General features: G+C 43.0%; 1 protein-coding gene across 1 annotated transcript in view; it reads right to left on the bottom strand.

The window, feature by feature from the left end:
• Positions 1-24,116, bottom strand: part of Acp3 (acid phosphatase 3) — a 43,078-nt gene extending 18,962 nt beyond the window's left edge. The window contains exons 1-7 of the mRNA XM_031344362.1: positions 23,916-24,116; positions 13,210-13,305; positions 11,025-11,111; positions 10,453-10,605; positions 6,254-6,352; positions 2,953-3,045; positions 769-901 (exon numbers count right to left, since the gene is read on the bottom strand). Of these exons, the coding sequence (XP_031200222.1) occupies positions 769-901; positions 2,953-3,045; positions 6,254-6,352; positions 10,453-10,605; positions 11,025-11,111; positions 13,210-13,305; positions 23,916-24,032 (778 nt within the window). The 5' untranslated portion in view covers positions 24,033-24,116. The remainder of the gene's footprint in view (positions 1-768; positions 902-2,952; positions 3,046-6,253; positions 6,353-10,452; positions 10,606-11,024; positions 11,112-13,209; positions 13,306-23,915) is intronic.
• Between the last annotated feature and the right edge of the window lie 248 nt (positions 24,117-24,364).

The raw sequence follows: 24,364 nt of genomic DNA on the forward strand, positions 1-24,364 counted from the left end.
GGGGGGAGGGGTGGGAGTTTGAGACAGGGTTTCTCTGTATAGCCATGGCTGTCCTGGAACTCACTTTGTAGACCAGGCTGGCCTTGAACTCAGAAATCAGCCTGCCTTTGCCTCCCAAGTGCTGGGATTAAAGATGTGCGCCATCACTGCCCGGCTCCCCTATCCTGATTTTAAGGGCCCAGCATCCTCCTTACTGGCTTTGCCCTCATGATGAGAAGGTGTCAAAGACTACAACCATGAAGTGGGGTCACTGATCAATGTCTCTATATCTTTCAATGCCAATGGAAGAAGTCATACCAACTTGTCAATTGCAGGACTTGTCAACTGTTCAGGAAACACACCCAGCTTTTGCCAAACTTCACACTTGTACGTCATCCTATCAGCTACCAGACACAATCTACTCTCCTGGACCCTAGACATAGTCCTTAATGATTTCGTCTGGAGGAAATGGAAAAGAACATCTGTCTTTAGCTCCAAACTTTCATTTCCAGAAGTAAACATTACACCCAGAGTGGGTAATGTCAGCGCAGTGTGTTAGGTACCAGGCGCTGCTTGTTCTAAGTCTCTTAAACATACATTCCCTTTAGTCCTCAGTGTCTCCTGCATACTGTACTTAGCATATCCACTTTGCAGAATGGAAACTGCAAGATGATAAAGTAACCTGTGTAAAGCCAACCACTAGGTGGGTGACGGGACTAGAGCTCAGACCCAGAGTGTCCAACCCCAAACCCAACATTCTTTTCTTGTTTGAAAAACAAAAATACTCACCCCCCTGGAGTCGAGATTTCTCTTTCTGCTTGTGAATTCCATAAAGAGATAGCAGGGATAATTCTGATAACTCTTTCAACTTAATCATGGCGTCATTGGTGGCCCAGGAGGGCAAAGTGAAATTGTGAACACTCTGCAGAAAAGGGAACAGAGGGAAATGTGTATGCACAGTTGTGAGTTATGACTTCCTTTGTTGATTTCCATTCCCCCCTTTTATCCTACAAGTAGGGTAATCAGGCCAGGCCAGGCAGCTTCAACCAAGGAATTGCCCCTTCAGATTGTGTTGGCCTTAGGTTGGTCTATGGGGCATTTTCTTAATTGAATTGGTGCAAGAGGGGCTAGCCCACTGTGGGTAACACTGCCCTAGCAGGTCGTGGGTTGTATAAGAAAGCTGGCTAAGTGTGAGTCAGAGGGAGAAAGGCAGTAAGCTGCGTTCCTCTGTGGTCTGTCTCTTAGACAAAGGCAAAAAAGCATATAGGGCCAGATGCCGTATCCTAAAAATCGGAAGGACTTTCTTAAGAGGTCAGTTATAATATGTTTCTGGAATTTTTACAAGTGTACTACAAGCTTCTAGTTGACTGGCTGGGGGAGCATCTGTACCCTGTGCACAATGAGTACTAGTAAATGTTTGCCAATCGTATGATGGAGCTGCAAGCAGCAAAGATACGGACCTTGTGCGGATGTTTATTACCTATTAGGAAGAGTTGTTAGGATTCCTTTGGTTTCAAAAGCTGGAGAATGGGAAGGAGGAAGAAGAGGAAGGGGAAAGAGAGAGAGAGAAAGAAAGAGAGAGAGAGAGAGAGAGAGAGAGAGAAAGAGAGAGGAGAGAACAAGGAAGAGAAGAGGTTATGAGAAGAGCAGAGTGAAGCAAAGAGATGCAGAAGGAAGATGCAGGGGATATGACAATGACCCCAGGTAACATGGCCTTATCACAGAATAGCTCAGGTCAAACCACATGAAGTTGCTGGGGTGTCGCTCAGCAGTAAGACTTGCAGGTAGCATGGCCTTGCCCTGGTCTTAATCTCCAGGACAAGCAAATAAACAAATAAAAAAACAATAGTAAAGAAGAAGGAGAAGAAAAGGAACAGGAGGAGAAGGAGGATGAAGAGGAGTGGGGAGGAGGGGGAAGAGGAGGAAGAGAAGGAGGAGGAAGAGGAGTGGGGAGGAAGAGAGGAAGCAGCAGCCATAGCAGCAGCCATCAGAACAAAATGAGCCTTAAAGAATGCTAAAGAGAAAGAGAAAGGATGGGAGAATGCATGGTTGGGTCACTTGGCGTCACAGAGATGGACAAACTGTGTCATCTCTTATCAAGACAGATGTAGGAAGGAAACTCCTGCCCCCCACACTCATGGTGACCTCCATGTCAGAAGAGGGCATGAGGTGTGCAGTGGTTAGAACTTTGTTTCAAGATACAAGAATAAAAATTACTCTGTTTGGCCAGAAGGTGGAGCCCGGTGAACGAAAAGCATCGCATGATGGAAAACAAGCGCTTTACCATCTTATCCATTTAGGAAGAGGATTTCAATTGCACCACACGGGGGAGGTCTTTCCTTGGAAGCCACATCTGACAGCCTGGCTTACAGTTGCCTGGACTATTTTAATATCCAGGAAGCTGGCAAATTTCCTCCCTCATATATGTGTGTGTGTGTGTGTGTGTGTGTGTGTGTGTGTATGTATATATATATATACACAAATTTAGTAAGAGAAAGAAATGAATTTACCAGTTTCAATATATGTATCAAATCACAGAACCAGGTTGCAAATGCATTTTTAACTTTTACCTCACAATATAAATATATACAAATATATACAAATTTCCTCCCATATATATATATTTATAATTTATATATATATATAAAACAACATAACAACACTGCTTTTTTCCCCATTAAATCCAACAACGGGAACCTGGCCTTCCAGTGTGACTGCAAAGTAAATGACTGGAAGTGTTTTGAAGAAAAGCAATCTTGTTTGCTGTTTCCTAAAGGACAAACACATAAGTAACGGGGAAAGAGAAGTACAGATTTTCAAGTTTATATGCAGAAACCCTGAGCTAGGCTGCAATACAAAGGCCATCTGAGCAGCACATTTCCTAGTAAGAGAAAGAAATGAATTTGCTAGATTCAATATGTGTATCAAATCACAGAACCAGATTGCAAATGAATTTTTGATAAGTTCTTTTACCTCACAATATAAAGGGTCGTAAACCTTACTCCAGATTTCAAAAAGATCCTGGTCGTCGAATCCCGACAGCGATGGCAAGGTGTCCATGAAGCTCTGCAACACAACCAGATAATTGTGGCTAAGGAATCTGTTGTGAGCTTATTTCTCATAGTGCATTAAACTCGCAGGTACAGGCTGGGTTATGGCCACGTGTTCCTGGGTTTGGGTTTGTGCTAATGGCTGATGGAAGCACTTTGCCTGGGACTCTTCGTAGAAGTGGGTGAAGTATATAACACATGCAAAGGAATGTCCTAAGCAAGAGAAAGGATGGGCAAAACACTGGAAGTCTCTGATTATAAAATTGAGCTCTGAATGGAGTGCAAGCATTTCACTCGCTAGAAGGTTCTATGTTGTCATCACGTGATTCACGTTGAACTGTGAGGTTGGCGGCTAATTCTAGGAAGAAAATTTTCCAAGAGGCTATCCCTTTTCAATGTTAACCTCAACAGACTTCCATCAAATAATTGCTAAATAATTGTTAAAGAATATCCCATTGCTGAGGCTGGAAAGACAGCTTGGTTTCTAGCACCTTCGTGAAAAGCCTCACTTGGTGGCATGAGCGTGTAACCTCAGCATTGAGAAGGCTGAGGGTTCCTGGGGACTTCTAACCAACCTGCCCAGGCAAAGGGTGAGTTCCAGTTCTCAGTGAGAGACCCTATCTCAATAAAACAAAGTGGATAGTCCTGAGGACTTGCACTTGAATGTGACTCTGGGGTCTATATATAAGTGTACACACATGGGCATAGAAGAAGACACACACACACTGAAACAGCACATGCACATGTGCACACACACACTCATGCCCACTTGAGTGCACAGAAACACACACACGCACACACACACATACACTCAGGCATAGAAGAACACATACACCTGCACATGTACACACACCTACTCCCCTGGATATGAAAGATGGTTCTTATTCTTTCTGGCTCAAAACACAAAAGAGTGCATGATTTTTCAGAGGAACTCTGTCAAGCTTTTCAAGGGCCATTTATTCTACTGCCTTTTTAACTGCTCGGGACCATTAAAAAGAGAGAGAAAACTTTCAAAGTGTTTATGTGTTAGTCCTGATACCAAGCTAACGGAGACTGCTCAGAAAATAAAATGAGTTCAGTGTCATTTGTAAATACCAACACAAAGCACAAAACAGCAAATATTTCAATTTCACACTAAAGGAAAAAGGCTTGATTTGAGAAATATAAAGATAGAGCCGGGCAGTGGTGGTGCACGCCTTTAATCCCAGCACTGGGGAGGCAGAGGCAGCAGATTTCTGAGTTGGAGGCCAGCCTGGTCTACAGAGTGAGTTCCAGAACAGCCAGGGCTATACAGAGAAACCCTGTCTTGAAAAACCAAAAAGAAAAAAACCAAAACAAAAACCAAAAAAAAAAAAAAAAAAACCCAAAAAACTACTGTATTTTGACTCAAAAGTTAGTGAACTTAATGGTAGAAAATATATAAATTAAGAACATGACAAATGATGCCCACTACAACACTGTTGTGAAACATCGTGCTGTAACTACTGGCCACTACAAGCAGGTAAGAGAGAGAAACAACCAGAAAGGTAGATTCCTGAAAACTAGAGATAAACCATTGCTATTTTCAGATATTGGAAAGACGGGCTGGAGAGATGGCTTAGCGATTAGGAACACTTGTTGCTCTTGCAGAGGATCCATGTTCAGTTCCCAGCATCCACCTGGTGGCTTACAATTATCAGTAACTCCAGTTCTGAGGGAACGGATGCCTCTCTGACCTCTGCAGGCAGCAGGCATGCATGTGGTACACATTCATATATGTAGGCAAAACAATCGTAACCATAAAACTAAAAAGTCTTTTTAAATATAGTTTAAACATTTTTTAAATTATGCAAAAATACATGGTAAGAGACTAAAATGATCTTTAAGATAAGTACAAAAAGGTACCATATTTTTTTTAAAAAGTCCCACATCTAATGGTTATAGGTTCTCTCTAATTTAACATAAATTTAATGTTATCTCAATAAAACCACTAAAAAGTTTAGTATATTTGAAACTAGAGGAACATGGGTATTCAGTGAAGAGTAGGCCTCTCTTCCACAGTCCATCTTTCTCCTCGCATCCCTTAGCTTCCCTTTTCCCTGCAGTATTTGTGGTTGTAGCATACGCTATTGTAGTATACTGGCTGATTCTACAGTTTAAAAAGAAGCTAAAAGCACATACATGAAAATTTAGAAAAAGAGAGGAGCCGGGTATGGAGGTGCGTGCCTCTAATCTTAGCACTTTGGAAGCAGAGACAGGCAGATCTAGGAGTCTGAGGCCAGCCTGGTCTATGTAAGAATTTCAAGACAGTCATGCTATGTAGAAAGAGTCTGTTTCAAAAAAAAAAAAAAAAAAAAAAAAAAAAAAAGAAAGAAAAAAGCAAAAAAACAAAAATAAAAACAACCCAAAAAACCAGCAACAGGGATGACAGGTGATTTTAGATGCTAAGACAGCTCACTGAGTTCTAATAAAACCACGGTCTGGCTGATCAGAACAAGAAATAAAATTTAAGTTCAAAACTGGCCTCCATCATAAGGAGATTTTAATATATAAGATCTCAAATTAGAGAGAAAAGATGAGCCAGTTAACAGAGAATGACAGACCACAAAGTGCATATAAGGTAATTGGTCACAAGTGAGTCATACTTCCAGGAAATAAATAAAAATCAATTATGGTAAATCAATAAATTAAGATACTGCACATTTGCAAAAACCTGAGGAAATACTTTACCCACAAATATAAAATATTTTCCAGACATTTGATTAAATAATGATGATGATGATCATCATCATCACATTCCTGGGCACAGGAAAACTGGAAGACTCCATAGAAAATAATGTCACTCGTTACCTGTGTGGAGTCATCGAGAGACCACCATATTCTACTGTGCTTTTGATGTTTTCTAATTCTTGGACCGTCGAGATGTGTCACTGACTCAAATGGTTACTTTTTTTTTAAAAAAATCCAAATTATCATGTGTACCTTTTGGGTCATCCTGAAAAGCAAGTACTTCACAAAAGGGAATGACAGACTTGTGCTTAGGAAGGGGAGGGCCTTGGTCCCTCAGCTGCCTCAGAGCAAGCACTCATTCTCACGCACCAGATACTTGTCCAGGACATGGGCAAAGCCTGGCAGGGACTGGCCTCTGGACTGGCTGGTGACCACTGCACAGGAAAAAACAAAAACAAAAACAAAAAAACCAACCAACCCAGGTCACACCCCAGTATACGCTAGATGACACGAACCTTATATGGATGAAGCCTCTTCTGGAATTCCTCGGATTTTAAAGTCTCACTCCTGAGTTCTTGAAAACGAGGGCAGTCCCTGAAAGGCAGGTACAGCAACTGCAGACAAAAGAAAAAAAAAAAAAACAATAGAATATAAGACCTTGATTAGTCAGACGAGAGCTGGCAAAGACTTGGTGCCAACCTTTTAAGCCTCATTAGGTCTTTTAAGCAACCTTAAAAGATCCAAGTGGCCTTTGAACAGAAAATCCTAAAATTAGACGCAATGAGGCAAATGGTCTCCAGGTCCCCGGAAAACAGGGCGGGGACCCTGATGCAGAAACTGATTTATTTGTTTTCCTTTCATGAGCTTGCTGCTGGTAAATATCCACAGTTGCTCATTTTCCGTGTGGATGACTGTTATCTTGTGCTAAGTGCCCGTCAGTGTGTGCCCCCTCTTCTCCGGAAGTGAGGCGAAATAAATTAGAGGCTTGGAATAGAACCTTAAAGGAATCAACCATTCATTGAGTTCATTCTAGGAAATCTGCACGGTCGAAATACGAGTGTGTGTTAAATGAGTGGAAAATATAATTAAGAAACCTATTAGGAGGACCAAATGACCGTCTTAAATTTTGTGTATGTTTCCCAATCGCTCTGGGCTTTAACTGTGACCCACAGGCTGCCGACGTGTTGTGAGCTTGTTTTGTGGCTCTAAGGTTCATCGGCTCTGTTTCTGTAAGCCCTTTATGGAGCGTGCCATCCGAAGGCCGTTCTACGATTACTGAAGTTCTGAAAACCCAGTGTGTATAGAGCCGAGGTCAACCTCCTTTGCTAGTTTCTCTAATTCTGCCTGCGATAAAGTTTAAACGACTTTGTAGGCAGTCAGGAGAATTGGTTTACTTCTAAACTAGATCTAAAACAGGCCCTTCCCTTCCTTCATCTCCACCGTCCAACCCCGGTCTGAACACAGGCTCTGGGTTTCAGTCACTGTCCGTGCTTCCTGTTCCGTCGACTTCGGTCCATTCCACTGACTTACCAGTCCCTTATCTCCACTGAAGTCACACTCCTTCTTAAAGGAACCCCAAAGACCAAATCATTTGGGTGGGTCTTAACTTCCACAGACTTTTCATTTTACCTGCAGTCAGATCCAAATTTGCCATGGCTTCTAGGGTCCTTGTGAGGTGACTGGTAAATGACAGCCAGTTCTCTAGCCTGCTTCCCCACAGCCTAACTTCTCACACTTTCCTGTCCAGAAAAGCTGAGGCCTTCTTGCTTGGCACAGAAGCCCACCCACCTTACGTTTCTAAGCCATCCTGCCTCGGCCACAACAGCAGTTTATTTCCTTCTTCCAAGGGACTTATCACAATCTGAAAGCCCTTTATTGTCGTTCTTCTTATTGTCTATTTCCAATAAGATAGTAATCTCAAGTAAGTGAGCTATACTCCCCTTTGTCACACTCTCTGCTGCATTGTCTACAGAACAAGGGTGCAGTTGTGTTAGTCGATGCTCCGAAAGCTTTTTTTTTTTTTTTTTTTTTTTTTTTTTTTTTTTGGTTTTTCCAGATAGGGTTCTCTGTATAGCCCTGGCTGTCCTGGAACTCACTCTGTAGACAGGTTGGCCTCAGAAATCTGACTGCCTCTGCCTCTGCCTCCCAAGTGCTGGGATTAAAGGCATGTGCCACCACTGCCCAGCTCTCTGAAAGCTTTTAAGTTGCATCCTGTCTGTCCTCTCTGACTCTGCGTGTCACCTGGTTTTATTTTTGTTTCCTTCCTTTTTATGATCCTGTAATCTCAGACGTTCATTTCATCATCCCTGAATGACATCAACAATTCTCCTCCGAGGCTCCCACATCTTTTTCTTCTAAGCACTGAAGGATGTCACACACCACGCCCAGGCAGTTCTGAGGAATGCATGTTGTCACATCCTTTCCTACCTCCCAGGTGTAATCAGTCTCACCTTTGGTGAGGACCTGAATCCCTGCCCTGTGGCCCTTTTCTGAACTCCTTCAGTATGTGCAGCTTGTGTGGAAATCATCACCCACTATCCTGTAGTGTGTCATGTAGTTGATACATGCCTCATTTCTTTCATCAGATTGATCTAGGCACGGACCTTGATCGGATATGCAGCATTTAGCACAGCTGGGAGAATAATGTAGCCTTTTCATCAATTTTGTTAAATTTTTTTCATTGATCAGAGAATCTGCCTTCCCTAAATGAAAAAGTAACTGCAACCTGGGGATAGATATCTTATTTTCTGTTTTCCTCTCCATCTCCCTCACTCTCTGTTTCTTTTCTCACCTTCCAATAGCCCCAGCATCTTTATTGTGTAATTTGATTGCCAACTGTCTGGATTACAGGTTGACTAGCTCTTTGCTTCACATCGGCTATGATTTGATAATTGCATTTCAGGCTTTATTTCTGTAGAAAAGCCTGTGGTAAACATGATTTTTTTTTTTTGGTAAGTATTATTCACAACATTTTTAGAACACTGGTAATATAATGTTCTCCTGCTGATTCTGTGAAGATATGGCTATAAATACATTATTCTAGTTTTTTTTTTTTTAAATATCAGGAAAGTGGTTACAGAACATTAACTTTGAGGGAGGGTTTACAGGGGGAGCTGCTTCTACAATGCATTTTGGAAAATTCTACAGAGCAATTGTTGAATTCATACAGCCATGAAGTCAAATCTCTAAGAGTATTGATGGCAGAGAGGAGACTAGTGTGTCCCAGAAGTCCCTGGGAAAAGCTTCCGGTCAATGCTAATAAACAGAATCTGAGGTGCTCTTGCGACTTGGGTGTTTTCTAGAGAAGTCATGTGTTGGAACCTTGGTCTTCTGTGAGGCTATGCTGAGAGGCTGAGCTGTGAGAAGTGACTGGGGCACAAGGGTTCTGCCCTTGGGAATGAGTTAATGGATGTTTATGGGTAGGAGGGGATTTATTATAGAAGTAAATGTTTTTGCCTTGCCTCACCATCTGACCCAGAAAGAGGCCTTCACCTGATTCTGGGTAGATAGTGGTGTCATGCTCTGAACCTCAAGTTTCCAAAAGTGTGACTCGAATGAACCTCTATATTTAAATAATTTGTTATACAGTCTATACTGTTCAGTTATAAAAACATGAAATGGTCAAGCCTATAATTAAGGAATGATTCTTTGTTCCAACTGGTTATTTGTATTCCCTTCCATTCTACAATGGAAGGTTAGATTTATTTATTTATTATTTATTTATTTTTCCAAATACCAGTTCCTTTGAAAAGGTTAGATCTCTTGGTCAAACTTCATCCTGTGTGAGTAAAATTGAGTTTCTCTCAAATAGTTCCTTCTAAGCAACTTGGCAGAGAATGCTGTATCTAAAACTTGGCTGCCCATAAAATCATTGAGGGAGATTTTTAAAATACTGATGTTGGGCCTGAGAAGATGGCTCAGCAGAAAAGAGGGCTTGTGGCTCTTCTAGAGGACCAAGGTTCTATCTCCAGCATCCACATGGCAGTTCACAACCATCTGTAATTCCAGTTCCAGGAGATCCAACTCCTTCTTTTGGCTTCCAAGGGTACCAGTCACACACACATGGTTTATACACATGAGGTGAAACACTCATATACATATAATAAAATAATTTAAAAGGTACTGGTACTTAGGCAAGGACCCCACCCTCAGAGACTGACTTGTGAGGCGTTCCCCTGTCATTGGGCATTCTGAAAACTCTCCAGGTGGGTCTTGAAGGCAGCTAGGCCTGAGAACAACAGTTTCACAGGCAGACGATGCTTTTGAATGGGAGAGGCCCACCATTGGTTGTTGTTTACTAGCAATGGCTACTAGACAAAGTTGGGTTTGGTTTTGTTAACCTCTCTGAGTATTTCCTTTGCTCCAGAATGTAAACTTTTCATGAGAGAGGAGTGTGTTTGATGGGCAAGGAGATCTTTGGGTATTTGGGGGAGATAGGAAACCTATGTTGGGCTCTAAAATCTTGAGGATTGAAGGCAGAACACTGGTGTGTGTGTGTGTGTGTGTGTGTGTGTGTGTGTGTGTGTGTGTGTGTAGATGGAGAGAGGGAAATTACCAAAAGTTGGAGTGGTGATACGGCAAAATAAACCTAATGAAAAACTCAGCTCTTAGCCTTGCGTGTCTGGGCCCTTTCATGTCCTTTGTATCCAGTCTGCTTAATCTGTAAGTCCCCAGTAGCCTGATTGTCTCCTCCTGGATTACCCAGGAAACTGACCCGATCCTCAAGGAGAGGCACAGTGTGCACGGGGATGGGCTGCCAGAGCAGTCTGGGGTTCCAGATGCTGATCCCCTCTGGGGGAAACAGGGCTGCAAGGTTTGTCATAGCACTCATCAAAGTCCTGTCGACGTCTGTGCTCCGGACATAAATCTAGAGTGGGAGAAATCAACACAGATGGAAGATTAGAGAAAACTCAATGCTTTCTTACTGTGGGGTTGATAGGGTGTCAGGGAAAGAGCTGGAAAGGGGCATAAGATATCAGCAAGCACTGCAGGAGCATCATCACCCTACCTGTCACAGGATGGATAGTACTAGGAAAACTCAAGGGGACAAAGCAATCTGTAGGCCAACAGTTGACCCGGGACACTAACCCAAAGTATTTACACAGGTACCCATACGAACTAGAACTAAGAGTCACAAATTTTTAGGGAAAATAATCCCACGAAAAGAAGTACAATTATGAACAAGACCTCCAACTTGTACAAATCCTCTAAAAAATAGGCAAAGGTGTAAATTCTTCATAGGCATGAAGAATTATTAAGGTTTAAAGTTCTGGTTCCCCAACTTGCCTGATCATGTTTATAGGAGTCGTTCAAGAACCTTCCATATCTTCTCCTTATGTAACCTCCAAGTTCGTAATGCTGCTCCATGCCCCTCTATGGGGAAAGAAAATAAAAGCAAATTTAAACTAAGGCAAGGGAGAACAGTTGCTGTGGTCAGGACTCCCTGAGAATACTCATTCATCTTTGTGAGCACACAGTGTAGAGGCTTGTGTATACCACATGCTCAGTTGGTGATTTATCTAGGTAAATTCTTTCTTTTTTTTTTCTTTTTAAAGATTTACTTATTTTATCTATGTGAGTATACCATTGCTCTCTTCAGAGACACCAAAAGAGGGCATCAGATCCTATTACAGATGGTTGTGAGCCACCACGTGGTTGCAGGGAATTGAACTCAGGACCTCTGGAAGAGCAGTCAGTGCTCTTAACTGCTGAGCCATCTCTCCAGCCCCCTAGGTAAATTCTTTATCTCGGGTGTGATAGAGGGAACTACGTAGGCAGAACATTCAAAGTGATTGGATGACCACTTTGTAGGGATTTTTGTGAATGAAATCCAGCCATATGTTGAAGTTAAGCTGGCTGAATCTTAAGGTCCCCTTCAAACCTTATAGCAAATAGACTGATTTATTATAATCACTATCAGTGGCTGGCTCATAAAAAAGTTAGAGCTTGTTACTCTAAGTGTGGTTTCTGGATCTGTTGGATTGGTATCACTTGGGAGCATGTTAGAATCAAGTTCTTGGGTTCTACTCTTGATATATTGAGCTAGAAACTTTGGGAGTGGGGCTCAGAAATCTTTTTTAAAAAATATTTATTTCTGCTGGGCAGTGGTGGCACACGCCTTTAATCCCAGTACTTGGGAGGCAGAGGCAGTGGATTTGTGAATTCGAGGCCAGCCTGGTCTACAGAGTGAGTTCCAGGACAGCCAGAGTTATACAGAGAAACCCTGTCTCAAAAAACCAGAAAAAAAATCTTTATTTTTATTACTTTATGTGTATGAGTGCTTTGCCTGCATGTGTATCTGTGCAACACACATGTGCCTGATCTGAATCATCTCCCAGAACAGCAAGTACCCTGGGGCCCTCCAGCCCCAGGAATTTGTCTTTACCCATCTCCCTCAGAGAGTCTGGTGGATCACTGAGATCAACCTTAGCTCGGCGGTTCTTGAGCATCGGCATGCAATAAAAGTATCCAGAGCACCCTTTGAGCTTGGATTCCTCAACACTTCCCCCTAAGGTTCTAGCTCCCTGTATCTTGAATGTGGCCTGGAATCCATTTTTAACAGGGACCCCAAATAAGAAGCACTGCATGTATGTTTGTCTTTAATCCAGGGCGTCACCAGAGAGTCACAAGTCAGAGAGGTTGTGGTCACCCCAAAGCTACTGTTTGATGGACTTGCTCATTTGCTTATCGCTGGGAAGCATCTCTCCCACCACTTCTCAAAGACGAGAATAACTGTTGGGCAGGAACAAAAGACCATGACCCCAGTAGCTGAAGAAGCAGGGGCTTTGGGTCCCATTATCTTCTAACTTACAGCTCACTCTTGGAATCTGATGACTGCTTAAGAGATTTCTAAGGTTGAATCCAAACCTCATGATCTTCAAAAAAATCTTTTGGTCTCACTGGAAAAGCATAGCAAGGAAACAGGAGCCTTGTACTAAGAAAATACTATGTGGATCTTTGTGATGTTCTCTCATTAGAGAGAAAGATGGATAGGCTATGGTGGGAAGGGCTCTGACCTCCAAAGCAGTAGATACTGGCTTCCCGTGGCTTCTCTGAGTTTTGATCTCTACAAAACCTGACGGTTGGCTAGAGCCATGACTCTTGGCTTTGGCTGAGCAGTAAAATGAGACAATCAGGTAAGGATATTCCAAACATCCTAATGTCCAGACCACGCCCTATGCCAATTAAATAAAATATTGTCACTATTTTAAACACATCTCTAGACAATCTCCATGGAAATCTCTCACAGGATAAATATGCCAAAGTGAAAAATTCTGTACATATTTTCCCTTCACTCAAAAATTTAAGCCGAGCTTTGGCTTACACCTGAAATCCCTGAACTTGGGGAGGTGGAGGAAGGAGGATGAGGGGTTTCATCACTCTTGGCTAAATAGGGAGTTCAAGGTCAACCTGTGTGGTGTGAATCCAGCTTCAAAAAATACGAAGTAACAACAAAATAGATCAAACTAACCTGGGTGAGTTGGCCAAATCCTTGTGGCCACGAAGATTCTGTAATGGGGTCCTTAGGAAAGGTCTCGATGGGACTTCGGTCTCCATGCCGAAACACCTAAGAAAAGATGTGCAGCAACAACATTACAAATGTCACTCGTGTGTTTGGCTTCTACTCGTCCTAATAGAGTTTCTTAAACCACAGCTACCACCTTGTCTGTCCACTGGAATCACCGGGGGAGCTTTAGGAACTTTCTAATGATAAAGTGTTTCCTCTCCAGTGATCTTGGTTTTGTTAGTTGGGCTTATGACCAAGGGTACCAGTCTTCTAAAATTCTGTTCAAATATAACTCAAGTGAAGAACCACTAACATTGAGCTTGAGGTAATAAGTTATAGCATCAAGCTGATCGGCCATTGGGAAGCAATATACATATATGTATATGTGTACATCTACATATATATTTGGAGATAGAATCATGTATCCAAGACAATAGAATGGTGCATGAGCACACAAGATTACTTGGTGCAGACAGACTAAATAGAAATATTTTTCTCTGGAGTTAAAGAGATGGTTCAGTGGTTAAGAGCACTGACTGCTCTTCTGGAGGTCCTGAGTTCAATTCCCAGCAACCACATGGTGGCTCACAACTATCTGTAATGAGATCTGATGCCCTCTTCTGGTGTGTCTGAAGAGAGTGACAGTGTACTCACATAAAATAAATAAATAAATCTCTTTTTTTAAAAAAAAAGTTTTCTCTTAATTATGGCAATAGCAACAATGCTCTTTAACTTTTATGTATAATAGTTTTGAAGTGACCCGTTGGATTGTGGACACTTTGGCTCAGCGATTAGGTTTAGGAGGTTTGGGGCAGATGAGTTACAGAATAAGGAGATTAGGAAATCCAGAACTCAGCACTTTAACAATACACTTTTGGATCTGTATAGGCACTTTGTTACTCTCACACTTGTTTTTGGAGAGAGATGTTTGAACTTCTGAAACCTTGGTTCTTTGATTCTAAAATGCCTTTAGAGCAGCGTGCCAGGCCTCACTCCATGCAATTTAATAATCAAAACATAAAGAAAGAAAAGCTCCCAAGAAGGTGAAGGTGAAGTCTGATAGGCAGAGAATATTTAATAACACAGAGGATGGCCGCGTAACCCTTCGTCCGATCTGAGATCACCTTTGCCTGTCACTAGGATCACCTACTGGGAGTCACCCTTGGACATAAGCCAGGAGTCTGTGCCTCAGAACCGTTCGGGGGACACTGAGCAAGGAACAATCTCCAACTTTGGTTACCTTCATGAAGGAACTCCAGGACAGCAGGGAAGGTTTCCGAATCCCATGCTATGTCTCTGGCTTCTCAGTAAAAAGTGAGTCTTTGCTACTCCAAACCAGTGGGACATTAAAAGCTCATAGGATAGCCTACAGAATGTAGAGGGGAACAGGGCAGAGGGTGCTAAGAAGCCCTTGGGGCAGTAGGGAAACACAACTTGGAAGGTCTCCTTTTCTGGCAGGAAGAACAGCTGCCGGTGCCAGTCTGTAGGAGTGACTAGGTCATGAGTGGGAACCACCAAGGTTAGCCATTAGCGACTCCATTTCTACAACGAGGCCCGTCTTACTGTACAACGAACCTTCTTAGGTCTGAGGGACTGAAATTGTGACATGGGGTTTACAGATTTGTAGCCTCTCCGTTTTTTCAGTCTTGACATCGTACGTTTTCAGGGGTAGCTAATTCTCCAGTGTCGGGAGCTGCCGTGTGCTACCTGTCCTACTTCCTTGTTACAGCAACTGAGAAGACCAACCACCTCACTGCTGAGCTAGGCAAAGAGAAGTCTGAGGATGGGCATTCTACCAAAACAATGAACAGCCCTGCCTGCCAGGGCACAGCCCTTCCTACCGCATCCAACGACAACAATCCTTCCTTCACGTCTTCCACACTTGCTTTGGCTTGAGAAGCTGCTAGGTGCGTCTCCTGTTTCATCCCCTCAACCAGTTCTGCAACTTAGCCACAATTCTTTTATATACATTTCCCAGCTCATTTTAATTAGCCATGGGTCCAGATTCTCAAGCCTGCAAGCAGTAGAACTAACCAGGCATTGGCCATGTGTCTTTCTCAACAGTATCCTTTTTGGTGTGTGTGTGTGTGTGTGTGTGTGTGTGTGTGTGTGTGTGTCTACAGGCATGTGTTTGTATGCCATGTCCCTATGTGTGCTTGGACCCATGTGCCCACTCCTGTGTGTGCAGACAGAATTCTTTGAGCTCAGAGCTCAATTCACTTGGTCTTAAGTCTATAGAGGGGGCAGTCCCTCAACTCTACTACATCACTGCTTCTAACCTCAGGCAGGTAATTCTACTTTATCAAAACCTTTGAAAAACTAAAAACACGTTATTAAAGGTCAGAAGTGTCCACAAAACTAGTGAGGACAGCAATAGGAAGAGCCCTGAGATCATGAGAAACCCTCAAATCCACATCCCTCCATGTTTTAAAGAGCCCTTTTCGGTATTCCTTTTGCCTGTTTTTGACAGTCTTCCTCTCTATACCCAGATCTAACTAGGTAACCCAGGCTGGTTTGAACTTGCAATTATCCTCCTGCTTCAGCCTTCCCAAACACTGGGATTGCAGTATGAGCCACCATATCTAGACTTCCTATTATCTCTTGTAATTCTTGTAACTCCCTGCAGGGCAGCTTGGCATTATTTCTGCATAGACCAAGTCAGCAAACAGGCTCAGAGAGATTTGATGAGCTATTCAGATCTCCTGATTCTTAGGATGACTGGTCCTATACTGCCACCCCCCCCCCCAATTCAGTTACTCTCTTATGAATTACAAGAATTTTCCTTTAGTTAGGGTCTCACTTTATTTCCCACATTGCCTAGTGGACTTGAATTCTTTATCCTCCTGCCCTAGCCTCATAGGTGCTGGGATTAGAGGAAAATACCCAATACCCATTCTGTCTAACTTTTCAGAGGATTTTAAGAATTTTGACAGTCATGTGTATACAGCACATATCATGGCCACACTCTCTATAGCTTCCTCTCATTCCTCTCCCAGGCTTGCTAATGCCCTTCTTGAGATTTTGATAAAGAGTCCCTGTAGACCCTGCCAGCTTCAATGGTCAGTCTGTACATAGTTAGGGCTTAACTTACAACTTCATCACTCTTAGGAATTATATCCTGTTCCAGTGCTCTTCGCAAAAAAATAAAATTAAATAAAGTCCAAAGTCCCTCTAAGAGCCCTTCCCCCCAAAACCTTAGCTGATCAGGTCTCTCTATCACCCCCATGTCCTCAGCCCACATTCTTGCTAAATGTGCTTAGCCATAGGATCCCTCCTCCTGCCTGCCCCGCCCCAGTGGCTCTGCCTTTCTATCCACTTTGAATGCCCAGTGTCTGTTTCTCCTGTCACACACTCCCATTCTCTACATCCAGGCTTGTCCAGGGAAATTCGAGGACCCTTTCATAGTAAGTAACCCCTGCTCAGTCTCTACCTTCTCTTACTGTTTTGTTTCTATTTTTAATATTTTCTGGTTGTATTCATTAGAAATTTAAAAAGAGAATGACCTGGCTCCTCTTCTATACTAGTTAGTTTTCTGCTTGCTGTGACAAAATCCTTGACAGGAACACTTCAGTAAAGAAGGGAGGTTTTACATTGGTCCTTGGTTTGATTATGATGTCATGGTGAGGAGGGCATGGAAGTGGGAAGGTGAAGCTGACGGCCACATTGCATATGTAGTCAAGAAGTAAAGGTGGGGTGGGGGAATGCTGGTGCTCCGTCAGACTTTTCTTTTGACTTTTTTCTTTTAAACCCTCCATTTTATCCAGTCTGGGGCAGTGGGCCATGGGTAGGATGGAGCTGCTGGCATTCAGAGCCTGTCTTCTCCCCTCAGTTAAATTTCTCAGGAAACATTCTCGAACATTCCCAGAGTGTCCCTAGATGATGCTGGAGCTAGTCAAGTTAATACTAGAGATTAATATTGCATCTTCCTAGGAAGTCCTTGGAAGTCAAATCCCTAGGGAAATGGCCACTGTCTAGATTACAGCAACACCCTGGGCTGGGTCCCCTTCCTCAAGGCTGGTAATAACAACCCCAGCCCTCTGGTTTCATGAGAGCTTTTGATTGTCCTCTGTCATGTATCAATAAGCAATGTCGCCGCATAATCCTGTTTTCTCCTTTCCTCCCCTGCCCTCCACTCCCCCTTCTATCAGCCCAATCTCTGCCTTTGATTTCGGAATAGTGAGTTTTCCCTTGGAATATGCTGGAGTCTAACAAACCACCACGTTGCCCTTTCAGGTTTAGAACTCAAGGCAGAAAAACTTTGGGATGACCTTGGATCCAAATTCCAGTGCTCACACCCACAAACAAGCATTTTAATATGGAGCCACCTCCTTGGTCCCATTTTCTTCCTTTAAGGAACTAAGAAGTAAATCCATTGGCAGATAATTGGAACGTAAAATAGTTTTGGGCAGAAACTAGGATTCCCACAGACGTGCTGTAAGAGGTAAGATGGACAGTCAGCTGTGGAAAGAGTCAGTATGCAGCTACAGCCTGCATTGGCCACGAGGAATATGTAAGAGGCCTAGCAAGCTTTTCATCCAGGGCCCAGGAAGAACAAAAAGCCAACAGGAAAGGGAAGTGGTGTAAACTGTGTGTTACGCGGCGTGCGAGCTGTAGACAGCAACGTCTAACACTCATTCTGGTTACCCAGGGCAAGTTTCAACCACTGCCCAAGCGACCCTGAGAAAACAACTAAACTCAAAGGTCGGTATGTCTCAATTTCTCTTTCCAGCTAACAACAAAATCATTTTCTACCAGGCAAGAGCAACAGAAGAATTTACATGTGTAGTGTGTATGAGAACTGAGCACACAGGATGTATCCAGCACTCAGAATTTATTATTTCATTACTCACATTAGTCACACACATAAAGCTGTCCCATATGCTTCCTTTCTTGCTGAAAGTGGTTTGCAGCATCCAGGGCATTGTCCACTGAGCTTGGGGAAAACAGCCTTCTCTTTCAAGAAACATTTCTATTAATACATAATTATCTCCTCTGACTTGCATTTACCTAAGAGCCATATTGCTTCAGCCTCTGCACTTGAGCCACTTTGCAATCTTGACATGTCTGGAGAAGCAAGCTAAAATGTTTTGAGCCAAATAGAGTCTCTCTAATGAATTCAGTGCCCTGCAAATCTGCAAAGTGTGTGGACGAACAGGTAGAGACAATTTCTTGAGCTCACAAGCTTAGATGGCTAACCTCCTGCCTGGCCAAAAGCAACTCTCAGGGCCGTCAGCTTCCAGCGCACATTTCTGCAGAGCCTGCCGGTCGACAGAGACACCTGCTGTTCCTGGACACTCAGGACTAAGGAGCCACACACGAGGGAGAAAGGACGGAAGGTGGTGGTGAGCGAAAGAACCTGCTTTTTCTTTTCCAGTGGGGCATTTTATGAAGTGGTTCTCTTCACAAGCCACAACACAAGTTCTAGACGAGCTTCAAGAACAATATTTGTTGAATCTTAGGCTGTGAAAGACGAGGTCGAGGTCTTAAAGAAATAAAAACAATACAAAGAAACAACAACAAAAACTCCTGACTCTCCTGAAACACTAAAATCATATTATATTATAAAATCATATTATATGCCTTTTGGGTAATTGGGAAAATTCGGTATAAAAAGTAAAGTGCCGCCGGGTGGTGGTGGCGCATGCCTTTAATCCCAGTACTTGGGAGGCAGAGGCAGGCGGATTTCTGAGTTCGAGGCCAGCCTGGTCTACAGAGTGAGGTCCAGGACAGCCAGGGCTACACAGAGAAACCCTGTCTTGAAAAACAAACAAACAAAAAAACCCCAACAACAACAACAACAACAAAAAGTAAAGTGCCTGGAATCTGGTAGATGCTTACTTACTTGTACTTGAAATTCTATTTCAATTAAAGTTAAAAAGAAAAGGGGGAACCGGTCTTGGAAAGGCCATGCCTGCGGCCGAAGGTATAAGCTCAACACAAACAGTGGAGATGAAGGCAAATCAAAGGCATCTTCTAACTGAAAGCCATGAAGGGACCTAATGGGTCAGTCTGAATAAAATAGCAACAGATTTTGTGATTCTGAATCACTGTATGATATTTGCTTCTCTTGTCTTTATTGGGCTAAAGCCTGAAGCCAGGAGGGGAAAAAGACTGAATGTAAAAGATATGTAAATACTCACTTGATCTTTTTGAGAATAAAATTAACAGCTAGGAAAAAAAAAAAAAGAGCCTGGCACTGCAGTGAGCTGGTCACGTGAATGATTAGAGTGTGGAGATTGGCGCTTGTCACAACAATATGTACATTCCCCAGAGGGGCTTAAGGACTTCTCACCTGTTTCCTTGAGCATCACAGCAGCTCCATGAGGCGTTATTGACCCCATTTCCAGTGATGAATCACAGACTGGTTAAGTGGCTCACCAGAGGCACACAGCTAGCACCAGGTTGAGCTGGCACTGCTTAACCAATGGTCTGACTCTTGGGTCTGCACTCCTTGCTACGGTGATATGTAGGGTGCTGCTCAGATCCATACCAATTACTTTCTGACACGCTCTACACACTCTACCCCCACAGCATCCTCATCTCTCCAGTGACCCAAATTAGAAATCATGGGGCCACTAGCTATTCACCATTTCCTGTAGTATTCACAGCCAACCCACTGGATTCTGTTTAAGTTAAAAACATTACCTCTGCTTTCCCATTCTGGTTGTGATCCCCAACTTTAAGTTTGGGGAACTTGAAACTCAACTGTTTTCCTTAAATGGCCTGGCCTGCTCCTAGACCTGGCCAACAATAGTGGAACTGAATTAATAAAAATTCTGTGCTTTTCTAGGTATCACTTTCGATATCTATTCTAGCAGGATGCATTAGAAAACTAAATTATGGAGATGGCTGCTAACCCTTAAGGAGAGTGAGTGAAGAAGATGGTTTGGCCCTAGAGATATGCGATGGCTAGCGTCACGCCCAGGTCCAACCTTCATCAGGAGGCTACTCAGCCCTCGGAAGAGACAGTGTGCACAGAGCTTCGAGGCTCTTTGAGCCAAGAATATACTATGACTCAGGTAAAACTCTGCAGAAATAAGGTCATCCATGAAGAATAAAAGGAAGCTCTGTATTGTGAGTCATTATTCCTTTCTTTACAAAGGCCCAGAGGAACAACACGGAATTTTTGTCTGTCTGAGGTCACCTGGTTTGTTTTTCTCTGGCTGAAGGGAGAGATGCTTTACGACAACATTCTCTCTTTCTGATGGGATAATAAGATACATGAAATCAACCGTAAAAAGTAAGGCAAGTGAGCATGTGCAGGAACCAGGTAGGTCCACGGGGAGGGGTGGAGTGGGATGGGGTGGTGGAAGCAAGCGACCCTGAGTGATAATTACCAAAGCTGGCTGATGTACACACTGAGACTCACAGCCTTATTATCTTCATTCTACAAAGTTAAAAATACCATATCCCTACAGACAGTCTGGGGAGGTGGATGCCGTCGTTATCCTAGGATGAAGGAATCAAGTGGATTCCTTCCCTCAAATCTACAGTAGCTGTCAAAGATGCACTTCACTGAACACTTTAAGGACACCCTTTGAACACATTTAAACCCATAATAGAGTTCTTTTTTTCCCTTCATCCGACTATTAATGAGAATTATGGGAAATGCTTTTTTTTTTGGTCTGATTTTTGTTTTAAAAGATCATGTGTCATATAGCAGGGTGGTGGTGGCGCATGCCTTAAATCTCAGCACTTTGGAGGCAGAGGCAAGTGGAGCTCTGAGTTCAAGGCTATCCTGGTCTACAGAGTGAGTTCCAGGACAGCCAGGACTACACAAAGAAATCCTGTCTCAAGAAACCAAAAAACCAAAAACCAAACCAAGAAAACAAACAACAAATAAACAAACAAAACCAAAAATCAATCAATCAACCAGTCAGTCAGTCAAACGAAACAAGCCACAAAAGATCAGTAGGGTTGGTGGATGGTGAATGGCTCAATAGGTAAAAGTTTGCTCGCCGTGCAAACCTGATGACTTAACGTCACCCTGGGACTCAGTGTTGGAAGGAGAGATCAACTCCCAGGCGTTGTCTTCTGACTTCTACGCATGCTCTATGGTATGTGTGTGTCCAGTGTAGTACTGGGATGAGGGTGTATGCTTTTTGGCTGCTTCCCTGGAAAGTACGAGGCTTTGGATTCATACATGAGACCTTGGGGTCAGCCCCCAGCACTATAGAAAACAAACAAACAACCAAAATAAAATAGCCATGAAAATAATCATGGGTGATTGACTGTTCACAGACCAGACTAAGAATCAGGGGCAGCCTTCCTTCCTTTCTGCCAAAAATAGCTTTTCAGAATTAAGAGATTTATTTTTCTTGGATTAGGGAGGAAAACAAGGAAATGATTTACAGTGTCTGAGTCAGGGTAATGCTACAAATTGTGCAATCTTATCAGGCTAGCTCCAGGTTCTAGGGTATATGCACTCAACAAAAAACATGGACGGGGTAGTGTAAGTTCAAGAATGTTTTCCTACCTGTGTGAACATCATCAAATTGCCTAACCACTTTTACTTATGCCTCCATCTTAAAAGTAGGAACAAGTCTGGTGGGTTTTTTTGTTTGTTTGTGTGTTTTTGTTTCCATTTTTCTTTTGAGGCAGCATCTCATGTAGACCAGGTTGTCTGGTCTGGTGCTAGCTATGAGGAAATTCTGATCCTGCTGCCTCCACCTCCTGAGTAGTGGGGTTATTAGATTTTTGGGTATATATATATATATATATATTACCTGGAACTCACTATGTAGACCAGGCTGGCCTGGGATTAAAGGCATGAGCCACCATGCCAAACTAGACATTTTTAAATTTGTTCTCTCACTGATCTTCTGAGGATTCCTCTGAATGTTCAAGGTAAACTATTTATATACAATAGTCTCAGCCGGGTGGTGGTGCCGCATACCTTTAATCCCAGCACTTGGGAGGCAGAGACAGGCAGATTTCTGAGTTCGAGGCCAGCCTGGTCTACAGAGTGAGTTCCAGGACAGCCAGGGCTACTCAGAGAAACCCTGTCTCGAAAAACCAAAAAAACCAAACCAAAACAAATATACAATAGTCTCTATAATCAATCAAAAGAAGAAAATGAGACCTTCTGGCTGATATCATTAGAGAGAAGTTGTTTTGTTAGAGGCTAAGGAAAATGTATTAAATTGCCCATCATTTAAAATTCGTAGAAGCCACAGTAGAAAACATAGTTAATGTTAGCTTTATGCAGTATTGGTTAACTTTTGAGTTGTAAGACAGCTACCTTTGTAGCTTGGTTTTTCCTGATGAAGAATTTAACTGCTAGTCACTGACCATATTTTAACTGAGAGTAGAGAGGCAGAAAGGAGGGAAAGAAGAGCCAGAACCTTCAACAGCCAAGGCAAGTTACCTGGGCTGTGGCTGGAACTCAAAGGGCCACTCTAGTGTCTCAGAGAAGGTGGCCGTGTAGCCAGTCATTTCCAACGACAGTACGGCAGGACCAACAGAACATAGCACCAATGCCACGGTCCCTGGCCTCTTCTAAGGAGCTTGTTGGCAAGGATGCCATGCGTGGAAGGAAAGAACAACTTGCTTGGGTGTTCCTGAAGAAGGTACGGGGTGTATTGTTGCTTTATGAACACAATAACCACACAGCTGGCAAGTGGTGATGGTTCTTTGGCTTTCTCCCGTTTCATTTCTGACTCATGACCGGTAACGATTTACTGGACTAAGAATCATAATTTATGTAAAATTAAAGATTTTCTGTAGAAAGAAAAGAGTCTCCTGAATACCTCCCGTTGGCATCATGTTAAAGTGTGAACTAAGAGGCATCCTTTCTCTAAACCATGAAAATAGTTTCTGGGAATTCTTTTGCAGAGAGAGAGGAAGTGAATGCTTTTGCATTTGAAAATGCTCTTCCTATTTGCTTTTTTAAAAAGAATTATTTATTTATTTTATGTATTTTATTTTATTTTATGTATTATTTATTTATTTTATGTATTTTATGAGTACACTGTAGCTGTCTTCAGACACACCAGAAAAGGGCATCGGGTCCCATTACACATGTCTGTGGACCTCTGGAAGAGCAGTCAGTGCTCTTAACCACTGAGCCATCTCTCCAGCCCCTTCCCATATGTTTTTAACACACAACTGTGTATATATTTTTCCTTGACAACAGGCAAGACACAACCCTCTCCTTCTTTTCATGGTTTGTCACAGTTACCATATATAGGGAAAAATATGGTTTTCATGATCAACTAAATCTTTTATCTCATAAGTCACTCTGAAATTCTGTGTTCTCTTTTGTGCTACCAAGCATATAACTACAAACGTAGGCTCCAGAGTCAAGATAAGCACGAAAGACTTAACTTCAGAAATTGACTGTTCTTTGATTTGCAAACTAATGACCACTGAACAGAAAGAGGCCAGGCTAGCTCTCAGCATCGGAACACGCTCTACCTATGCTGCATGTTCTCCTGAAGTGACCTGTCAGCCAGGAGGCACCGGACCAGAGGGCAGCTGAAAAAGGAACATTACCATTGACAGCACATGAGACTGTTGTCTTACTTAAGACAAACTTGTGTGACTCTTCACTTTCTGAGTCTGAACAGTGCCTGCTCTCAGGCAGCCAGCAGAGAGGAAACGTGAAAGGTGACATTTGGTTTCTCTGACTCTCCTGTAACAGGAAAAACAATGAGAAAAGGTGTACTTACCAATGTCACAAACTTCAACTCCTTGGCTTGGCCTGGGTCCAGGCAGAGAGAAAGCAAGAGCAAGAAGCCAAGGCTGGGGCTTGCTGTCCGGCTCAGGTGCAGAGGGACAGCTCTCATGGTGGGGGAAGAGAGCGGCTTCTGGCAGCGGTAGGAGGTGCTGCACTTCAGGAGCCTTGTTCGGGAGGGAAGTGCCTATTTAATCAAGAGATTGACAGGAGGGCGGGGCCACATTCTTCCCTAGTAGGATTGCAAGGAGGGTGGGGCAGGGCTTGGCATGCAAATAATGCTAGGTCATTTGTGAGTTTCAGATCAGCCTCCTCCACTTCAATTAGGACCCAGAGCAGGCACAACTCAAAACCTCAGCTCCTGCCCAGCCTTCTCTTTTGCTTTCGGGCTCATCCTTATCTCTTCCATTGCTGGATGGTGATGCATAGCCTTTGGGAAGGAAT

Source organism: Mastomys coucha, unplaced genomic scaffold (assembly GCF_008632895.1).
Source record: "Mastomys coucha isolate ucsf_1 unplaced genomic scaffold, UCSF_Mcou_1 pScaffold23, whole genome shotgun sequence".
Lineage (NCBI taxonomy): Eukaryota > Metazoa > Chordata > Mammalia > Rodentia > Muridae > Mastomys > Mastomys coucha.